This window comes from Vicugna pacos, chromosome 5 (genome assembly GCF_048564905.1).
Source record: "Vicugna pacos chromosome 5, VicPac4, whole genome shotgun sequence".
Taxonomy (NCBI): Eukaryota; Metazoa; Chordata; class Mammalia; order Artiodactyla; family Camelidae; genus Vicugna; species Vicugna pacos.
Window position 1 is genome coordinate 64,332,734 of NC_132991.1, and position 19,391 is coordinate 64,352,124.

The 19,391-nt window shown below is 41.8% G+C and overlaps 2 protein-coding genes across 2 annotated transcripts; both read left to right on the top strand.

The window, feature by feature from the left end:
* Positions 1-508: 508 nt before the first annotated feature.
* C5H2orf80 (chromosome 5 C2orf80 homolog) lies at positions 509-15,339 on the top strand. Its single transcript, XM_006205237.2, has 8 exons — positions 509-628; positions 2,355-2,436; positions 4,375-4,457; positions 5,834-5,921; positions 6,302-6,373; positions 13,446-13,533; positions 13,828-13,949; positions 14,860-15,339. Exons 1-8 carry the CDS (start codon positions 588-590, stop codon positions 14,866-14,868), a joined length of 585 nt encoding a protein of 194 aa, XP_006205299.1. The 5' UTR covers positions 509-587; the 3' UTR covers positions 14,869-15,339.
* A 1,705-nt stretch (positions 15,340-17,044) lies between these two features.
* Positions 17,045-19,041, top strand: LOC102533182 (gamma-crystallin A). The gene is made up of 3 exons (XM_006205236.3): positions 17,045-17,094; positions 17,198-17,440; positions 18,644-19,041. Exons 1-3 carry the CDS (start codon positions 17,086-17,088, stop codon positions 18,914-18,916), a joined length of 525 nt encoding a protein of 174 aa, XP_006205298.2. The 5' UTR covers positions 17,045-17,085; the 3' UTR covers positions 18,917-19,041.
* Positions 19,042-19,391: the final 350 nt, after the last annotated feature.

The following is a 19,391-nucleotide window of genomic DNA, read 5'->3' on the forward strand; positions in this document are numbered from 1 at the left end:
TCATTATGGGGGTGAGACTTGAAGACATGGCCTCACCTTTGCCATCACCCCATGTTCTTACCAGGGCCTCCTGGCCACAAGAAGTTGTACAAGTGTTCTATAGGAAACTCTGTTATGAGCCATGAACCAGGTAGATTTACTGGGAGTCATTATGCTGAACACATACAGAACTCAAACATATTTAGATCACAGACCATCTGTGTTTGGATGGTTCTGCCCAAACACTCTTATCTATGATTACATGAGCCGTGTTGGTTTTACTTGCTAGTTTCTTGCAAGGATAAGTAAATGATGAATATTGAAAAAACTTGGAAGGAATAAGAGGCGTCAGATAAACTCAAGGTACAGTGTACTGGCTTCCAGACAGATTTCTGATCTGGAACCTGCTGGATAAGAGGCCTGCAACTCTCGGATCCCTTCCAGAGCCTAGGATTCCATGACTGGTATTGGGAGTGATAGCATCCCTAACTCAAATCCTCTCTGATTTGCTGCTGTAGCTTCTAGGCTCAGAGAGGCTGGGTCTTTCCAAAGGATAACAGGTGCAGTGTAAGCTGCAGATACCTGCTCAGCTGGATAAGCCTTTAATCATGGAAAGAAGGCTGCTAAAGAAGGAAATGAAAAAGCTCCTGTAAGTCTGAGAATAACTTTCATTTATTACACTCAACATTGGGTGGGTCTTATGTCATGGATGGTCCAGCTATTAGCAGGAGGGTAAAGCTCTAAGGAAGAAGCTATTCCTGCGCTATAGGAGAAAGCTGGCTGATCTGGCTTTCCTGCCCGAGATGCTTCACACATAGTGCAAAGCAGGATGCTGAATCTCTTGGGAGGATGTTTCTGCCAGCAGCATGCGCATCCGAGACATCCCCATTTTAGAGCCTGAGATCCAAGCCCACAGCCCCAGCCTGTGCTGGGAAGGATGTGCCTTTGAAAGGGCCCTGATGAATAAAAGATATTAGGAGAGATTTCTGAAAAATGGACCCAAGGGCCCAGCATTTAAATTGTAGCCTCTGCTTCTTCTATTGTCAGTCTTACTGATTAAATAATTCATCTCCTTTTTCTTTTTGCCATCTGAACTTTGTTTTAAACATGTAAGAAAATATTAAGTTTTCCCATGGAAAAATATGTTTTCTCCTGTGGTAGCGTATCTCTGACTTGGTACTTTGTTAAGAGGTTGGTGAAAATCACAGACCATACAAAAGGAGGAAAAATGGCTATGTTCTATTTCATGATTATAGGCACAACAATAATATCTTTTTCATTAAAGACCTTATCACAGTCCCTATTAAATATCCTTTCTCTGCCTGCTAAGAGAATTATCTTTTCACACGTCTTTAAGAAATGCTGTAATAAACTATGTATGAATTCACACGTTTACATGTATTTATTTGGAGACCAACGTATTAAGAACAAACCTTAATTAGGAATGCCCATTCCTCTACATAGCTCCTCCAAAGATCTGGAACTTTAAAACCGATATAAATTAATTTTATATCCCAAGAATCCATTTAGGAATCCAAGACACAAATAAAGTGTCTTGGAATTACAAAGCAAAACTTCAAGAATTTGTATCAATCTAGAATAGCTTAATAACTCAGAAGAAGAACTTTTAGAAGCCAAAAGCAATTTATCCCCATCACAGGAAGTTGCCTAAAGTGTTTGGTAAAGACCTTGAGAAACAGAGCTGTCCTCACGTAACATTATGAGATTTGCCGAGATCGACCTTGGAAACCCCAGAGTCCTTTTTCCTTCATTCAGTCCCTCTTTTCGACTTTCCCAAGGTAGCCCCCTTTTCTTTTCTACCAGGGCCCTTATTCAACCTCCCCTTATTAAAAGCCCACTAGGAAAGGATCTGATAAGGATAGGCTAAACTGGAATCACTAATAGTTTTCTATGTATAACTCCTCCTAAGAGTATTTGCATTCTGATGGGAAAACGCCTTTGGGCAAAATAACATATCTATACGGAATATCATACATCTGGAATTTATCAATTTTGGACATTCTGTCTGAGTTTAGCACAGGCAGCAAGGGAATCTTTATTTTAAACAGCAGGTGTCAATCTTTTCTGTTTTGTAAAGTCTATTCTGCCTATGGGAGTTTATCATACTCCCTGCTTTCCTATAAATTCAGTTTTCTGTGAGTTTAATTTTTTGATAACCGTGATTTGTTCATTGTGATTAGACACTTTAAACCTGCAGCATTGCAGAATGGCCATGTAAATCAAAATGAATATTAACTCAGCCACCAGACTTTTCTTGTATTTTGGTGGAGGAGGGAGGGGTTGGGAAGGAACCTTCTGCAAACTGCGCTCCTGTGTCATTCCTGCTGGTTCAATTCTGCTCTCTTGCTTTTAAGGGGAGATTATATTGGCATCAGACTTCGGGAAAATGAATTTGACCCAAAAGGAAGAAGGCAACTCACCTTTCTAGACGATATGGTAAAGAAAAGCATGCTGCAGTGAGTCACATGTGTGTCTATGTGTATTGAGGGAACAGAACAAGGGTCTACTGTCTATCCTAAACAAGGCTGACCTTGATCCCCCAGCATGTCCTCTTTCTCATCTTCTTATCCTAGGATTGTCCATGTGGTCTTCTCAACTTATTAATGAGAATAAGAAAATACATCATGGGACTTTTGCTATTTACTGTTAGGAGAGATTAAAAAGCAAAATGAGTACAAAAGTGACATGCAGGATGTTAAAAACTTTTTGACAAGGTTAGCTCTCATGTAGTTCTCAAAATACAATCATGTTTTTACCATATGCATTAATGGAGAAAACCAAAGGACTTCATAATCCTAAAATCCTTTGTTATTATTCATTTTGAAACTCAGAGTCATGTTATGTAATAAAAGTTCACTTCACATAAATTAAGGAAGCTGTGTAAAGATCTAATTCAAAAGAGATTAGTAAATCGTCAGCTTTTTTATGCTGCTTACTTACTGCTCTTGCACTAATGAGGAAGAAGGGATTATCCGTCCCCCCCCCCCCCCCCCCCGCCATCCCTGTCTGTTTTCCCTGGAGCTAAATAAGCAGTTAAGGCTTGGTGTTCTAAAGGACTTCTCTGCGCACATATTAAGTGGAGAAATTAAATCAATTAGACAAGTGCTTCTCAAACTTTAATGAGGTCGTATTACTAGGCTGTTTTGATTCAGGGAATCTAGGGAGGGGTGGGAATTTGCATTTTTTATAAGCAAACAGGTGATGCCAATGGTGCTGGTGCAGGCATCAGTCTTTGGATTAGGTTTCAACAAATGATCACAATCCTCCTTTTCCTTCCTTCTTCCCTCCCTCCCCCTCTTCCTTCCTTCCTCTCTCTCTCTTTCTTCTTTCCTCCATTTCTCCCTTCCTCCCTTTCTTCCTTTCTTTCTTTTTTTAGCTTGGTTCAGTCCTTGAAAGAAATAATTACATTGTTCCAATTATACCATTTAGAGAATTTTAGAGTTAGCCCCTTGGAGCCCATCTGAAAACACAAAAACAAAACCGACCTTCCCTTTTCTGGGGTTGGGGTTGGGGAAGGGGAGGAGAGAAGAAATGTTTTCATAGATAAGTGGCAAATACCCTTTGACATTACCAGGAAATGTGGTCAGTAGGCTAGGAATGAGCATTTGAATCGGTCCTCAGCTTTTCACTGCATGTAACACCCTTAGCAGGTCACTTAACCAGGTCTTCTTTCAGTTCTCTGGCTCTACCAGACCCTCCACCTTAGAAGCCCTTCTCTGTCTATAGAAATTCTCCGCATCCTTTAAGCCCTAGCTCCACCAAGGCCTCCTCTTTGTGTTGTTTTTTTTTTTTAATTAAAAAAAATTTTTTTAAGCCCTCCTAAGCCCAGACCTCCTCTTTGAAGCCTCCCGGAATTTCCCCAGCCTCCCAGACAGGCACAGCCCTCCACCGTGCCCTCGGGAGCACATCTCTGATGTTCTACTCACAGAGTTAGAAATTGTCCTCTATGTCCCTCTTCCTCCTCTACCTTCACCTTTTATTTTAAAATTCAAGGAAACTGAGGCCCAGAGAACATCAGTTGTTCACCCAAGGATAAAATATCACTCATTGTTGGCCATGCCTGGATTTGAACCCAGATTCCCTGATTCCCAGTTTAGTATTCTTTCCATGAATCTATCCCTTCTTTTCCTGCCCCTGCTTCACCAACCTCATACATAGAGGAAACTTCTCTAGTGGGAGGTAAATGTGGTGCCTGCAGATCCCTGGTTATTTCTGTCTGAGCATCAGGTTACTGGACACAGTTGATGATCCTCACCGTTGTGGACATGACGAAACAGTAGATGAGGCTTAGCAATGCCATTGTCATCGGGCCCAGGGCGTGCTTCGGCCCATGTCTAAGCTGTTCCTTTTGCTCTCTGTGTTTCCTGTCCCCAGGCACACTATGACTTGGCCATCCATGTTGCTTTGCAATGGCTGGATCACAAAGAAGACTTAACTTGGCTGGAACGGGAGGAAGTGTAAGTTGAATGGTTTGAGGTTTTGGTTTTTCTAATGTGTGATTATGAGAAGTGACAGAGGAAGTTCTATCTGGCATCTTCCACAATAACGCATTCTGATTTGAAAATACTGCAGGTGAGCATCTATTTCCAACTAGAAACCTGAAGAAACCCCACAGTCATCAATTCAAGGAAGTCATGTATATGCTTACATATTTTGCATCTCTGTTAATTGTTTTCCATCAGATGCAGATCTTTCTTGCCTAGAATGTTCTGCCTTAGAAATATGACTGTGCTTTATTGTGTACATGCCTTGATTTTTTTTTTAATGATCAGTTCTGTGGGTAAAGTCTGTAACCTTTTCCTAAGGACTATCAAACACAGCTTCTTAAGCGTTTGACCAGATGTGTGCCTGAGCTGAGTGGTTTGAGTCACAGCTGTTAAGAACCTTTCCAGAATGTTTGGCATCTTCTCCCATGTGTGCCAGGCAGACAAGCTCAGTTGGGAAGAACATGAAACTAGTGAGGCTAGGATCGAATTGCTTGTTTCAGAGGCCAGTTGTTTTTTCTGTTGCATGGCTTTAGAATGCACACCTCGTCCTGAATGACTGTACCAGTGTTTAGTTGTAATCAGCAGAAAATCCAGTTTGAGCAGAGTTAAGAAAAAAAAAAGCAGGGAAGAAAGAAAATGACACAGAGAGAGGAGGAGGGGAGAGATTTATCTCTTCTGTAACTGATAAGTCCATGGCTAGGTCCACATCAGGCATGGCTTAACTCAAAACTCAAGCCAGGTCATCAGGATCCACCTTTTGACTGTTTTCCCTGGGTGGACACTATTCCTAGTTTCAACCCACTTTATCACAACATTCAGTCCAAGGGAGAATGCACTTTTGAAAAATCACAGAATTGTATCTCAATGACTCTGTTTGCTCTGACTTATCTGGGGGTGGAGTAGGGGGAGCGGGAGATGGAATACGCTGACTAGCTTAGTCCATGGTGTGTTTTCCATCCTTGGCCTCAAGGGCTGTTGTCAGCTTCTCTAGAAGCATAGAGGTACCCAGTGGGGTAGGGCAGTTATCCCCAGGCAAATTGCCACAGGAAGGGGAAAGGAAACGGATTGGCACAGTCATAACTACTCACCATAGTGGCCAGTCTGCCAATGATGGATATCTGCGGGAACACGGATTGATGAGGGCAATTCATCAGCACTGTTGAAAGATTCAAAATTCAAAACGTAGACTTTGCTGATGATGGATTGATCATATCAATTTTGTAAATAAGCGCATGGCACACGGCCATTGGCAATTACTTATCACTTATGATTATTGTCACAACCTTAGCAAGCATCAAAAGAACAAGGGTAAACCCTACATTCTTACTTATTCAATTCCCCCTTAGGAAAATGCCATTTTGGGGTAGACCCATATATCCAAACCACAGAGAACGAGAAGCAATGATTTTATCATCTTACGCTGGAATCTTAATGGTAAGGGAATGAACACCGTGCATGTATGGAGATTTCGTATCTACAATGTGCATTTTGATATTAATGCGTACTTATTTTTCAACCAATATTTCTAAATATTCAGAATTTACTAATACTAAATGTTTTATTTTTAAAGATACAATAAATAAAATACTGACTTCTATATTGTATTGTGAAAACATTTATTTAAGGGGGAAAATAACACATAAGTAATTGGCATTAGGATACTCTGATTTATCCACTTATTTGGAAATTATTTATTTGGTGCCCATGCTCTCAGGCATGGTACTAGATGTACTGGAGCTATAATAGCCTTGTTTTATAATAAAAGAAGAGCCATGATATGATAACATATTTGTTGTTTTGGTGTTATTTAACAGAACAGTATCCCAGTTGAGGAAGTCTTTAAAATTTATGGGGCTGATTCTTCTGCCAGTTCTGGTGCTATCAAGGTAGGGATGACTTGAGACCACCAGTATAAGGGATTTTTAGAGAGAATTTCTTTATTTTGTAAATTCATAATGTTGCATTTTCAGGCACAAAATAACAGGTTTATATCAAAATGTACAAAACCAGATGTACCCATATCTTACTCCAGTAATAAATGTTTATAAGATGCTTTCCTTACATAAGGGACTACATTCATCATAACAAATGCATTTTTGGTTAGGCTGAGAAAAGGCAGCCAACTGAGCACCTGTCTTAAGAGTCTAGATTCTGCCTCTGTTCCTGATTAACACAGTCTGTCACTTACACTTTTTATGATGCAGTTCTGGTCGATTTAAGCACTCTCCTTGTATGATGCACTATACCTTCTAGAACTAGGAGAAGATCTACAAAGTTCATCCTCATGATAACTCACCTAGCTTGCTGCTGCCACATTTCTCCTTCCCACAAGACTACTTGGAAATCAGCACAGTAGACGCAGTAACGATCTGGGAGTCCAGGACCCGGGAGGAGTTCTGACGAGGTCCTTTTCCCTCTCTGGGCTTCCTTATACTGATCTTTAAAAAGATGGAATATTCTGAATGATCTTTATGGCCAATTCAGGTTTTGCTATTTATGAATGTATGAACAGTTAGTAAACATTTAAAATATGAGCTTCTTAAAAAAAAAGGTGGGGGGAGGATATAGCTCAGTGATAGAGTGTATGCTTAGCATGCGCAAGGTCCTGGGTTCAATTCTCAGTACCTCCATTAAAAAAAATAAATAAATAAACCTAATTACCCTCCTAAAAGTAAATAAATAAAATAAAATAAAATAAAATAAAATAAAATAAAATAAAATAAAACATGGGTTTCTATTCAGAGGTAAACTACTTACAGATCATTTTAGCTTTTGATACCTCTAGAAAAGGGAAAAGGACAGGGAAGATGGGGTGGGCAGGGGTGAAGTGGAGGAGTCAGGGAGAGAAGCAGGGAGAGCCCACACCCTGACACAAGGCCGCCTGCTCACACTGTCTATTCCCCCCCGCCCCAGGATTTGGGAGGGAGGCCTGGGCAGGGGCGGGGCTATGGCACAGGAAGCTGCCTCCCGTGTTCTCTTACCTGCAGACCATACTGCAAACAGTGGGATCATATAAGGCCAAAAGCCCACCAGGTCCAGCCTAGGAGTCAAGCATTTGCTCAGAAGTGTTGTAACTGACTCCAACTGTCCTAGCACAGGTAAGCTGGCCCTGGACCTGAGACTCAAATTCCCTTACTACAGAGGAAATCAGCACCTTCTCCCTGATCACGCTGGTTTCAATTCCATTCATTCATTCACTCATTCTCTCACTCATTCATTCAGTGTAGTTGTAGGCGCAAGGAACGTAAGGGGGAGCAGATCAGACAAGATGACTTTCTGGTGGAGCTTACACTGGAGGTGACATTCTACCTTGGTTGAGGCATAAGCCGCCCCAGGCCCAGTGCTCCTCAGAGACCTAGCCGCTCTTGGCGTTTAAGGAAGGCCCGCCCTTTTGCTGTCTTAGAGGGCCGAGCAGACTTTAACTGCTTCGTTCCTGTTTCCAGGCTGCCCTCTTCTCCCCTTTCCTCGAACCACCCCAATAACACACACACATAAATATCGGAGCTCAAGCCCCTCTGTTTCAGACACTGTGCTCTCTCGCCTTCACCTTCTGTGCCTGGGGGAGGTCTAGGGCAGGCAGCAGGCACCTCTGGTTGGCTGGCTCAACTCAAGCGGCCAGAGAGCAAATACAGAAAATTTCATCCTGGAGGGAGTGGCGTTGTCAGCACTTCCGGTCATGGCTGGGTTACCCATGATGAAGATTTGCAGACATGGATGTCCGAGTAGCTCAGATGGCCAGGTTAGTTACAAGGACCAGAAGGGGAAGCCACACTGTTGAGAGGCAGGCTGGCCAGTCTCTGTCTACCCATCCGGCCTTTCACTTATTCTTCAAAGAGCCTTTATTCAGCACCTTCTCTGTTCAGTTGCACCCAGTCTCTGTCCCCCCAATCAGTGGCCAATAACAGAAAGCCCAGATGTACACATAGACTACATAATGACCAGCTCTGAAAGGAAATAAGTTATATCCTCATAGAGGAGGTGTTGTTCAACTCAAGTTCATGTGCCCGCTGCACAGTGAGGCCAAACACACCGAAACATAGGAGTTTGGAGCAGAGAAAGGTTTATTGCAGGGCCGAGCAAGGAGAAGGGGGCAGCTGATGCTCAGAAGACCTGAACTCCCCGATGGTTTTGGGGAAAGAGGCAAAATCAAACCTAGTTCAGGACTACTTTCTCTAAATATTCAAAAACTAAACAGCTCATCAAGCATTATATTATTCATACAATATAAACTGACTGTTTTAGACAACGAATCATCACAAAGGGTGTGATATGATTTGAGCCACAGATATAAGGGTCTGAGGATCGTCTGCCCCATGGACCTCACAAGCCCCTCCCTGCCTCGGGGACGCCAGCCCAGGCCTTTCTCTTGTGTCTACACATCAGCTCCACTCAGGCACCTCCTCTGCATCTTAAATAAGGAATTAGCTGGACTTCTGGATGGGAATGTAACTTTTCAAAGATTACATTGTAAGAGCTATTTTAAAACAGTCCTTTAGGGTTTAATGTAATTTCAAAATATGGTTTTAACTAGGAGGCAGGGTTGTTCAAAAAATAGTTATCGACAAAGGTTTCTTTCTAACGGCTGCAAGTATCTGAATGACCTTTGATTCCTTCAGATAACTTGTCTCCCAAGCAACAGCTAAAATCCTTCCCAAGCATGCGTCTAAAGCCCTGTTGAATACTAATCAGATTATGTAGAATTTCTGGCTGTTAGAATTGGCCACTTGGTACCACACGCATCCTGTGTGGGCTCGATGGCTTTCTTTGGGACTATTTGCTGCCACCTGGTGACTGAAAGGCCTCATGGACCCAGAATGGTTCAATTCTATAAGCTTCCGGTTCTACTCCTGATGGAGAGCTGTTTTTTGCTGACAGCCATTCTTCTGCTGTGAAAGTGGGACCTGTAAGGAAAAAAAAAATCAGCTAAGGACCTCATGTAAGTGCGGGGGTTTGCAATTAACATCAGATAAATATAAGAGGTCCTACTCAATTTTCAGCTGAAGAAAAGAAGCATAAATCTTCCTTTAATAAATAAAGCAAGCAAGAAAAATGTTCTTGAGCTCCATTTGACAGAGAAAGAGGGGAAAAGAAAAGGGAGAGAGAGTGAAAACTGGTGTAACAGAAAGTGGGAAAAAATAAAGAGAGGTAACTGAAGAAATCAGAATCTCTCCTTTCTTATCTCTTCCTGACCATCCATCATTCCACTCCATCCAAACTTATACCCAAAGTCTAAAGCAAGCTCTTCAGAGGCAAACAGACTGGTTTCCAGTTCCAGCTCTGTCACTCACTGGCTGTGTGGCCTTGGATAAGTTACTAACATCCCTGAGTCCCAATTCCCCTGCATGTAAATAGGCATGATTACCACATCAGGTTGTTCTGAGCATTCAGTGAGACCATGCAGATCAGGTGTGTGATGCTGGCATGGGGGTGGGGGGCTCCGAGATTAGTATGATTATTTCCAAGCCCACCTGCACTGGCTGGCCAGCCTCCCTGCTCCTATCCATAGGAGTCCGCTGCTAGCCACCTGGTCTCAGCAGAATGCCCATCTTCCACCCTCACACATCTCTGCAGCCCCAGCCTCGAGGCACAAACCCCCAGTCTGCTGCGTGGCTCCTCTTGAAGGATGTTGACTCAGCATGATCTGCACTGAAATGAAAAAGTGTTTTGTGATTAAAAAAAAAAGGGGGACCTAGATTCAAACAAAAGCTCAGTATTGACCAATCTTCATGATGAGGGATTAAAAGACATGCTTTCAATACCAGTTATGTCCAAATGAATATTTATCATATATGTTAGATAAAGACCAAGCAAACAAGCAACTCCACCAAGTGCATGAAACGGAACAGTATCAACATTGTTTTGAGCTCTGTGTATCCTCTCCAGCCCCAGATTCTTCCTTTTGCCCCATTTCCACTATCTTAGATTGTGTTTTTATCAACCTCTTTTATTTCCTTATAGTTTGACCACATATGCATCTCTAATCAATATATATTTTTTAGTTTTGCATGTTCTTTGAATTTTATATACATGAAATAAAAGCAAGATATGTAAATGAAGCAATATAAATGAAATGAAGCCAATGTTTTCTTCGAGGGCTTTTTTCCATTCAACAATATGTTGCAGAAAGTCATCCATGTTGTTGCACATAGCTACAGTTTACTTTCACTGCAGATAGTATTCCACTGTGGGACTGTGCTACGGTTTATTTGTATATTCTTCTGTTTCAGATATTTAGATTATTTCTTTTATATGTCTCTTGGTGCACAGTGAAAGAGTTTCTGTGTGGCATGTGCCTTGGCCTGAAATTGCTACATCATAGGGTATATGCATCTTTAACTCTCCTTATAAAGCCAAATTCGTTTCCAAAATAACTGTACCAATTAATACTTCTATCTGCAATAGAGGTTATCTGGTTGTTACCGAGACTTGATATTTTCAGGCTTAAGTTTATCAGGCTGTTAAGCTTCCATTGTGGACTTGATTTACACTCTCTTGATCACCAGTGGGCAATTATTTATATGTTTCTTCTTCTTCTTCTTCTTCTTTGGTAGAGTGCCTGTTGAAATCTTTGTCCAGTTTTCTGTTGGGTCATTTGTCTTTTTCTTTTTTATTTATACAGAGCCTCAATTTTTAGAAAAACTACTAATGGATATAATCAGTCAAGTCCTAGATTTTCCAGCATTCTTTCCACTTAAAATTTGCCCTTTTTCTTCATAAACATTAAAATGTTTAGAAAGTTTGATTTCGCAACATCTCAACCACATTTGCAAAATTTGTTGAGTGGGCACAAACTGCCTTTCCAGGCTACGTGCCCTGCTTTTACTTTGGAAAATATGATTGTCATAAGCATACGTTCAATTGCTTTGACACTTCCGATGAGAAATGCTTCACCCTTCATGTCAGTGAGATCAAAGAAATGTTTTCATACGTTACTGCTCAAGGTTGAAAGGCAGGTGAAGATGACTGTTTAGGCTCTTCATCCCTTAAGGACATACCCCTGCTTTTCTTGTCATGTTCCGACATGCCTTTACATATCCCCATCTTCTCCTCCTCCTTACCCTTCGGTTAGAAGAAATTTCTGTTGACTGTGCTTTGGACATAATTTGGCACTCAGTAAGTACTTGAATGGAGAAATAACACTCAGAATAATACTCTGACATTGACACAATGAAGCTATCAGAAAGTAATTTTTAAGTGAAAAAGGAGCCTCCAATTAACTCTAGGTTTAGGATTTCAATTTCATCCTACTTTTAACATAATTTTTTATATGAACCACAGACAGCTCCATTAACTGCTTGCACGAGTCAACAGATTATCAGAACTCACAGAACGTGTGATGTGGAAGTGACCTTTACTATCATTGGGTTCTATCATCCACAGTGGAGAGAGAAACTGTTACCCAACACAACTTCGTGTCCGCAACACACAGTGAGGCCAAACAAATTGAAATGTTAGAGTTTGAGCAGAGAAGGGTTTATTGCAGGACCAAGTAAGGAGAACGGGTGGCTCATGCCAAAAAAAAAAAAAAAAAAGCCCTGAACTGCCCAAAGGATTTCAACAAAGCATTTTTAAAGGCCAGGTGAGGGAGGTGGGGTACATGATCAACTCGTGCACAACTCCGATTGGTTGATGTTGAGGGAACAGGGTGGACAACACCATTAATCATTAGGCGCTGGAAGGTCTGGCGGCCACATGCTCATGATCATCAAGTAATCAATTTCTTTCACTTGGTAATTTTTTAGCATCTGAAAAACTCAGGAATTATGCATGAGATATTGTTATCTGGGTACTTCAGAGAGGAGCTAAGCAGAGGACATGGGGAGAGGGTCTGTCCCAGGAAGGCCCCATAGGGTCCTGCTCGGTTACAAATCTAGAACATGAAAAGTCTCCGTTTTGAGTCTTCTCATGCAGAAGTGCATGAAGATCAATGTACGAGCCAGTTCTCTTTCCCTTGTACCTGGCATACGTCATCCTGCAGGGCTGTTATCCCGCTGTCATTGCTCCACACTGACATGAAGCCTCTTTCCAATGGCTTTCTGTGTTTGAGAGTCATCTTTCTGAATACATTATGTGCTTATTGAGGTTAGAAGCCATTATTCATGCTTAGGTTTAATTCTTTACAACACTGGATATGACATAAACTATCAATAAATATGTTTGCCATTTGAGTCAAAGGCTGAGGTCAAATTTAGAAATACCCCTGCTGAGGTGCCTATAACCTGTCCTGTCTATAAAGAGAACATGACCTCGTTTATTGTTTAATCCATGTTTTCTGTCCTTTCTGTTAGTACAGCCTTGTTAGCACATCCTACTGTTTCGTTTATGAAATGTATCACAATGTATGATCAGGAATCTTGTCTGTCTTACCAACCAGAGCTCCTAAAACAGGGCCTGGCCCATAGTAGGTGCTCACTGGAAACTTGTTGAATGAATGAATGAAGAGACAGTCTTCACCTTGAGGAAGTTCCCAATGCAGTGCAACAGGCAGCGGGCTGTAACTATGAGACACTGGGGGTGTTCTACGTGACAATGTGCTCTGCATTCACAGATGAGTGAGTGGATGATTCAGCCTCTGGTGGGGTGGTGAGCAGGGTGCCAGCACTGAAGAGTGGAGGTGAGGGGACACTGGGCAAATTTCTCAGAAAAGGGGATATTTGAGCTCCATCTCAAAGGGAAAGTAGGAGCCTCTAGGTGGAAAAGGAGGAAAAGGCTATTCCAGGTAAAGGGAACCACATGAGGCATATCAGGGTGTGCAGGGGCCTTCTAGGCAAAGAATAGCAGCAGAGGGCAGCGTGTGAAGGTGCGTGACCCAAGAAACACGGGCCTCCTCAGTGGCCCGCTAATAACATGTAAGGAGAGTGGGTTTCAGACCAAGGACTGAAACAAGAGCTATAACAAGCAGCCACTGACAGCACGAAGTGGGTGCAGCTTTTGAAAGCAGGACTGTTTTCCTTTCAGGTTTCCCGAGCTCCACCTTTCCGCCTCTCTCTGCACCCTTTTGCCATGTTAACAGCACCCAAAGCCGCAGAATATGCCCGCAAACAGAGTAAGCCTGTTTACTTCCATCCACTGAGAGAAATTTAAGTAAAACTAGGAGGTGAGCTCACAAAGTAAAGTCGAAGTTGTTTTGGTAATAACATCTTTCTGTCTGGTTGAGTTTAAAAGAATCAGGAGCATTTATGACTTGATTTCCCTCCGTCGCTGAAATCAGAGAAGTCATTTCTCAGACCCTTTGGTGATGGGAACAAACCACTGTAGAAGGGAAGACTCTAAACCTGAGGGTGGACCCATTTAAAAAAAATTTTTTTTAGACAGATATGATTACTACATGTGTCTCTAGGTGTCAAGTTAGGAAGGGGAGCAACAAATAAAAATGCCACCAGCAGCTCTGCAAGGGAAGCAAATGCCAAGGAAAGGAAAACATCAAAGAATGTATCTTTGGACACACAGCCAAAGAACAAGGTAAGTCTAAAAATGCAACTTGAACCAAACTGATACCAGTTGTTTTGGGAATATTTAGATTGTAGTTGAAAGTCTAGCCTTTGGGAGTTAGATGCTCTGGGTTTGAATCCAAAGCCCACTACTTACCAGCTGTGTGACTTCAGGCAAGTGACTTAACCTCTCTGGGCCTTAGTTTATATTACTATCTATGTCAAATAGCCTCGGCCCCTCTCTCACTAATGAGAATTTTCTCTTTGCCTGCTTTACATCTCTGCTGCTTCTGCCCTGACCATCTGATTCCTGGGATGTGTATGTTGCAGAATTCAGAGAGCAGTCAGAGATGGACAGGGCTGGAAAACAAGGAGAATGCTTTGCCTGTCTGGCTCTGCATTCTCAGCTATAGTGTGCAAATGGAAAGGAAATTTTAAAAGAAGTCAGAGAGACCAACAAGATCAACATAAAAAAAGCCGAGCAGGGAGAGAATCAGAAGAATGCTACAGCCTGGCTGGCTGGGATATTCTAGGATTTTGTTGAATAAGAGACTCTGGGTCAGCTGGGGAGTTGTAAGGTAGGAAAGGAAAAGGGGAATTTTGAAACCTGAATCATTGGTTTATGAATTAGGTTTGCTTCAAGGAACACAAGTGAAAGTTAAATTCCTTTTTATTGAATTTGGTTGCTATCCTATGCATTTTTAAAATGTGAATCTCTGAATAGACTAGGCCACACAGAGCTCATGATTAATTCAGGCTCTTTTGAGACAAACTATTGACTAATTAGAAATGTAACCTTATCATTGCAAGTGCTTTAATTCATGTTTGTCAGGCACTTGGTATCTGATATTTGACCTTAACTCCCTATAAATTGAAAGCTAATATCTGTGTCCATGTTAAATTGATGTGCTTGATACCAAAATTATCTTTTTATTCTGCAGGTCACTTAGAAACTTGGAACTGCACCATGGGAGTTCACAGTAAAGTCTCTGGGAGGAGAAAAGAACCATCACCTTAAAACTGCACCTCTTGACAGCATATTTTTCTTTACAATTAGCTTTTGATGCAAAGTGTATTGAAGTGCTATTTTGGATGTTAAACCTTCTTCTCTTAGAATCATTCTGTTTGGCCATATTGTGGTTTTTATTTTTATTTTTAAAAGTATGTATATTATGCTATTTTGTTATGATTGGAAGATTGTTGGTTAGAGGATTTTGAGAATATATAGTATTTCTTTGTCAAAGCAGGCTGGCTTTGTAGTACATTTACAAATGTTTACCACTGAATATTGCAGAATGGTGGAGTAGGAGGCAGTTTTTCGAAGTTTCAATCCAAAGTAAAATTAATCTGTCATTGATTGCCTTTAATACAGTCTCATTTGGAAACATTTAAACTCATTTCAATAAAAGCATTAAAAGAAATAGGGGTATAGACTTTCTTTCAGGAGAATATAATGACTACTAGGAAAAGAAAATATTCTAGTCTTTGAACACCTTTCCAAAATGCTGATTAGGCACATAGTTAAACTTCAAAATACACATAGTAACAATCTGACCAAATGAATGTGGGTATAAATTATACCATCTTAAGGTTCTGATGTGCCACCTTTCTGTAGAACAGTTTCCTTTAACATGTGCCGAAACTGGTGTGTGGTTTGTTGACTTTTGCTGAAAATGGTGGTGTATTCCAATGTGGCATTGTGGCTGGGGAGACCGATGCAGCCTTTTCCACACTGGTTCAGTTACGGCTGTAAGTAAGATACATCAGTAGACCTGCCGCATTATGTGTATCCTCCTGTCCCTGGGTACACTGTCTAGCTTTGCAGGACTCTGCCCAGTTTTCCTTTGTCTGGGTTGGCCAGCTGCAAGGGAACGTTTTTTTTTCTTTGTGACTGTTGATTTTTCTCCCTTTAACAACTGCACAGTTGCTTTACGTGCTGCCTGAGGACTTTCACAAATGGCATCGTGGACATATTGCCATCTGTAGTTGGATGTCCCTTTAGAGCCCCTCCACAGGTCATGAACCACGAAGGTGTTTGATTTCACCTTCCTACATACACACAGGATGACAAAAGAGTTTGTGACTAGAGTCATCTACCTCTGTGTATCTGAGGAATGCTAGAAGCACTTAGAAAATTTTAGAAAATCAATAGACTGGCTGCAATGGAAAAAGCTTTTCAAGTAGTCACCTGGGTTCTATGAAACAGTGATGCTTTGGGGAGGGAAAACTCAGGCAAATCGTGATGCTAGTTTTGAAAACAAAAAACAACCCTAGAAGATGGATCGGGGTGGGGGAAAGCGAGTGGGAGGATCCTGTGTATTTTTCTGCTCTTGGAGTGTCTCAGAGTCTCAGGGACCTCTTTCTTTTTAGCCCAAGGAGAAGTGTTTAATCTCAAGACAAAATATGGCTATTTCCAAAGTTTGCTGCTTTTTCACTAGCAACTCAAAGCTATACATTTACAAATTGATTTTATTTTTTCTTCTCATGAAAGTAATATATATTTATATAATAGAAAATTAAGGCAATTGAAAACAACAAAATGAAATAAAAACATAAAACTAAGAGCTATCATCTTGCCATTCACTGACAACCATGACTGACATTTCAGTTTATACATACATCATTATAATCTTTTTTTTTCCTATATAGACATGTGCAAAATACTTTTATCAAAAGCATGTCATACTGATGAGGTAATTTAGGAAGTGTAATTGTCTTCCAGTTAGAGGATTTTTTGTTGCCCTTAGCACTTCAAGTTCTTCTGGAACTCATAGGATGGTCACGAGTCACCCCAGATGGAGCCACCAATCTCATTTCAGCAGTTTCCATAGGCAAACTTTACAAAACACTGGGCATGTAATGTATTTCTAGAGAGCTGCATAGGATGAGAAGTGCGTCCTTTGTCTCCAAGGTCATAATGGCTCTGCTGACTTCAATTCCTTTCACTGAAGCGAGTGAGGACAACCCGAAAAGGCCAGAGAGAATGAGAGCCCCCAGCCCCATGATCCCAAATGAAAAAAAGAGAGAGAACATAGAAATCCCCTCCCGCACTACCCCCAGGCCCCTTTTGTGTCGTTCTTGCCAACACAGCAGCCGTCCTGCTATATATACCAGCTGCCACGCTTGTCCCCATCACGCTGGACGCTGATCACCCGCTGTCAACAACCATGGGGAAGGTGAGCCAATTGAGGTGCCATACCATGCCTGTTGAGCGTCTACTGAGTCGGGGGATATACCTCCCAGCTGATTTCCTGCTGTCACCTTGTTTTCCACCTGCAGATCACCTTCTACGAGGACCGGGGCTTCCAGGGCCGCCACTACGAGTGCAGCAGCGACTGCCCCAACCTGCAGCCCTACTTCAGCCGCTGCAACTCCATCCGCGTGGACAGCGGCTGCTGGATGCTCTACGAGCGCCCCAACTTCCAGGGCCACCAGTACTTCCTGCGGCGCGGGGACTACTCCGACTACCAGCAGTGGATGGGCCTCAACGACTCCATCCGCTCCTGCCGCGCCATTCCTTACGTGAGTCTTGCTTCCACCTGACTATTGTGAAAGCATCGCTGATTCGTGGCCGTAAATTCCTGCTTATAAAAGTCAGTTGGTTACAACTCAGGACTAGAGTTCACAGTAAACTAGCAATGCTGATTCTCAAGCATTTTTAAAAAATGATATATTTACTATACTTCACTGTATTCCCCTATGGAAACATTTTAACTCATTTCAATAAAGCATTTTAAAAAATAGATTGTTTTCAGGGCACGAGAAATCACAACAACATTGTGAATTAATTTGATAACATCCACCTGACCCCCTAATTTCTAAATACATATCAAAATCACCTTGTTAAGTAAAGAAAAAAATCTACCTAGACCATTATTTTTTAATGATAAAAACACTGAGAGACTATGGGAAAATAACATAGGAATAATATATTCTGACTGTATTGGCACTTGTTTTCAGTACATTCTCAAGGATGTACAGATCTAGAAACTAGAACAATATGTTTCAGCTTGTAAGTAGCTCCTTGTATTCCAGGAGTTGTTATCAACTAGTTTCTTACAAGAGTCAGAGACAGATCGTTGATAAGGATTTCATGGGATATGGTCCTCACCAAAGAGCTGCTTAATGTCTCTTACATGGAATTTGTGTTTCCACTTTCTGATGACACCAAATGGTGTGACAGGGCAAGTAGTTTCAAGATGTGAGATCAAAATTTGGCTGGAGAAATTTGCAGATGCAAAAAAGAGGTAGAACTAAAATAGGATCTACTTTGAGGCATGAATCTCAAATGGTACAGGTGACTTGGCAAAATGTCAGACGTATGGCCTCAGAGAAAACACAGACTATTGTAAATGCTGAATGCAACAGTTACTTAAAACGAGCTTGATAGGACTCAGTTATATGCAGCATAATGGAAAAGAAAGTCAGAATCCTCTCCGCAGACTCACTAGTATGGTTATGACAGGTGACTTTTTATGAAGGAATCTCTTTTATTGCCCTTATTTCAATGCTTGTTTCTTCCACAAGATAGTCCTCTGGTCAGGTCAGCTTTATTTTTAATACTCTCCCTAATCAGTTAGGCTGTCAATATATGGAGAGGTTACATATATAACAGGATGGTTTGAAAACCATGCTGCATGAAGCTGCAGGCTGATTTAGCCCCTTTCATTAACATCAAGTGATGCCCACAACTTATTTTTCACCTTTGATTTGTCATCATGACAGACCAGCTCTCACAGGATAAGGCTATATGAGAGAGAGAACTACGGAGGCCTCGTGTCAGAGCTCACGGAGGACTGCTCCTGCATCCACGACCGCTTCCGGCTCACTGAGCTCCACTCCCTCCACGTGCTGGAGGGCTGGTGGGTCCTCTACGAGATGCCCAACTACCGGGGGCGGCAGTACCTGCTGCGGCCTGGGGACTACAGGCGCTACCACGACTGGGGGGCCCTGGACGCCAGAGTCGGCTCTCTGAGACGGGTCGTTGATTTGTACTAGGCTGTATTTTTCTTGTTAAGATCCACATAGACATGCATTAAATATACAACTTGTGTTTCTGGCACTAGTGATTCTTGTTCATCTTAAATAATAACTGAATTTTAATAAATGGTGAGCCCTGGCAACTTACTTGGTCAAGTCTTTTGAATGTCTACTTACTTCCTGCTGGTCAGGCAGCCGTATTTATGACGCCCTCACTCACATCATGAGAAGGAGAGAGAAACACTGTCCTTGCCTCTACGACCCACAATCTGACGGAGAGAGCAAAGAAACATAATGAAAAAGTATTAAATCCACGTACAGGAGAAAACAGAGAACGTGGCTAGGACACCAAAGACAAGGGATTGCTGGAGAGATTAAGGCAGCTGAAGTCTCTGATAAAATTAGTCAAGAGAAGCTGAGAGAAGAGAGGAGCTTTAAGCAGAATTATCAAAGTAGAGAAAGTTGAGTCTGCTTGATGAGGTCAGATGACGTA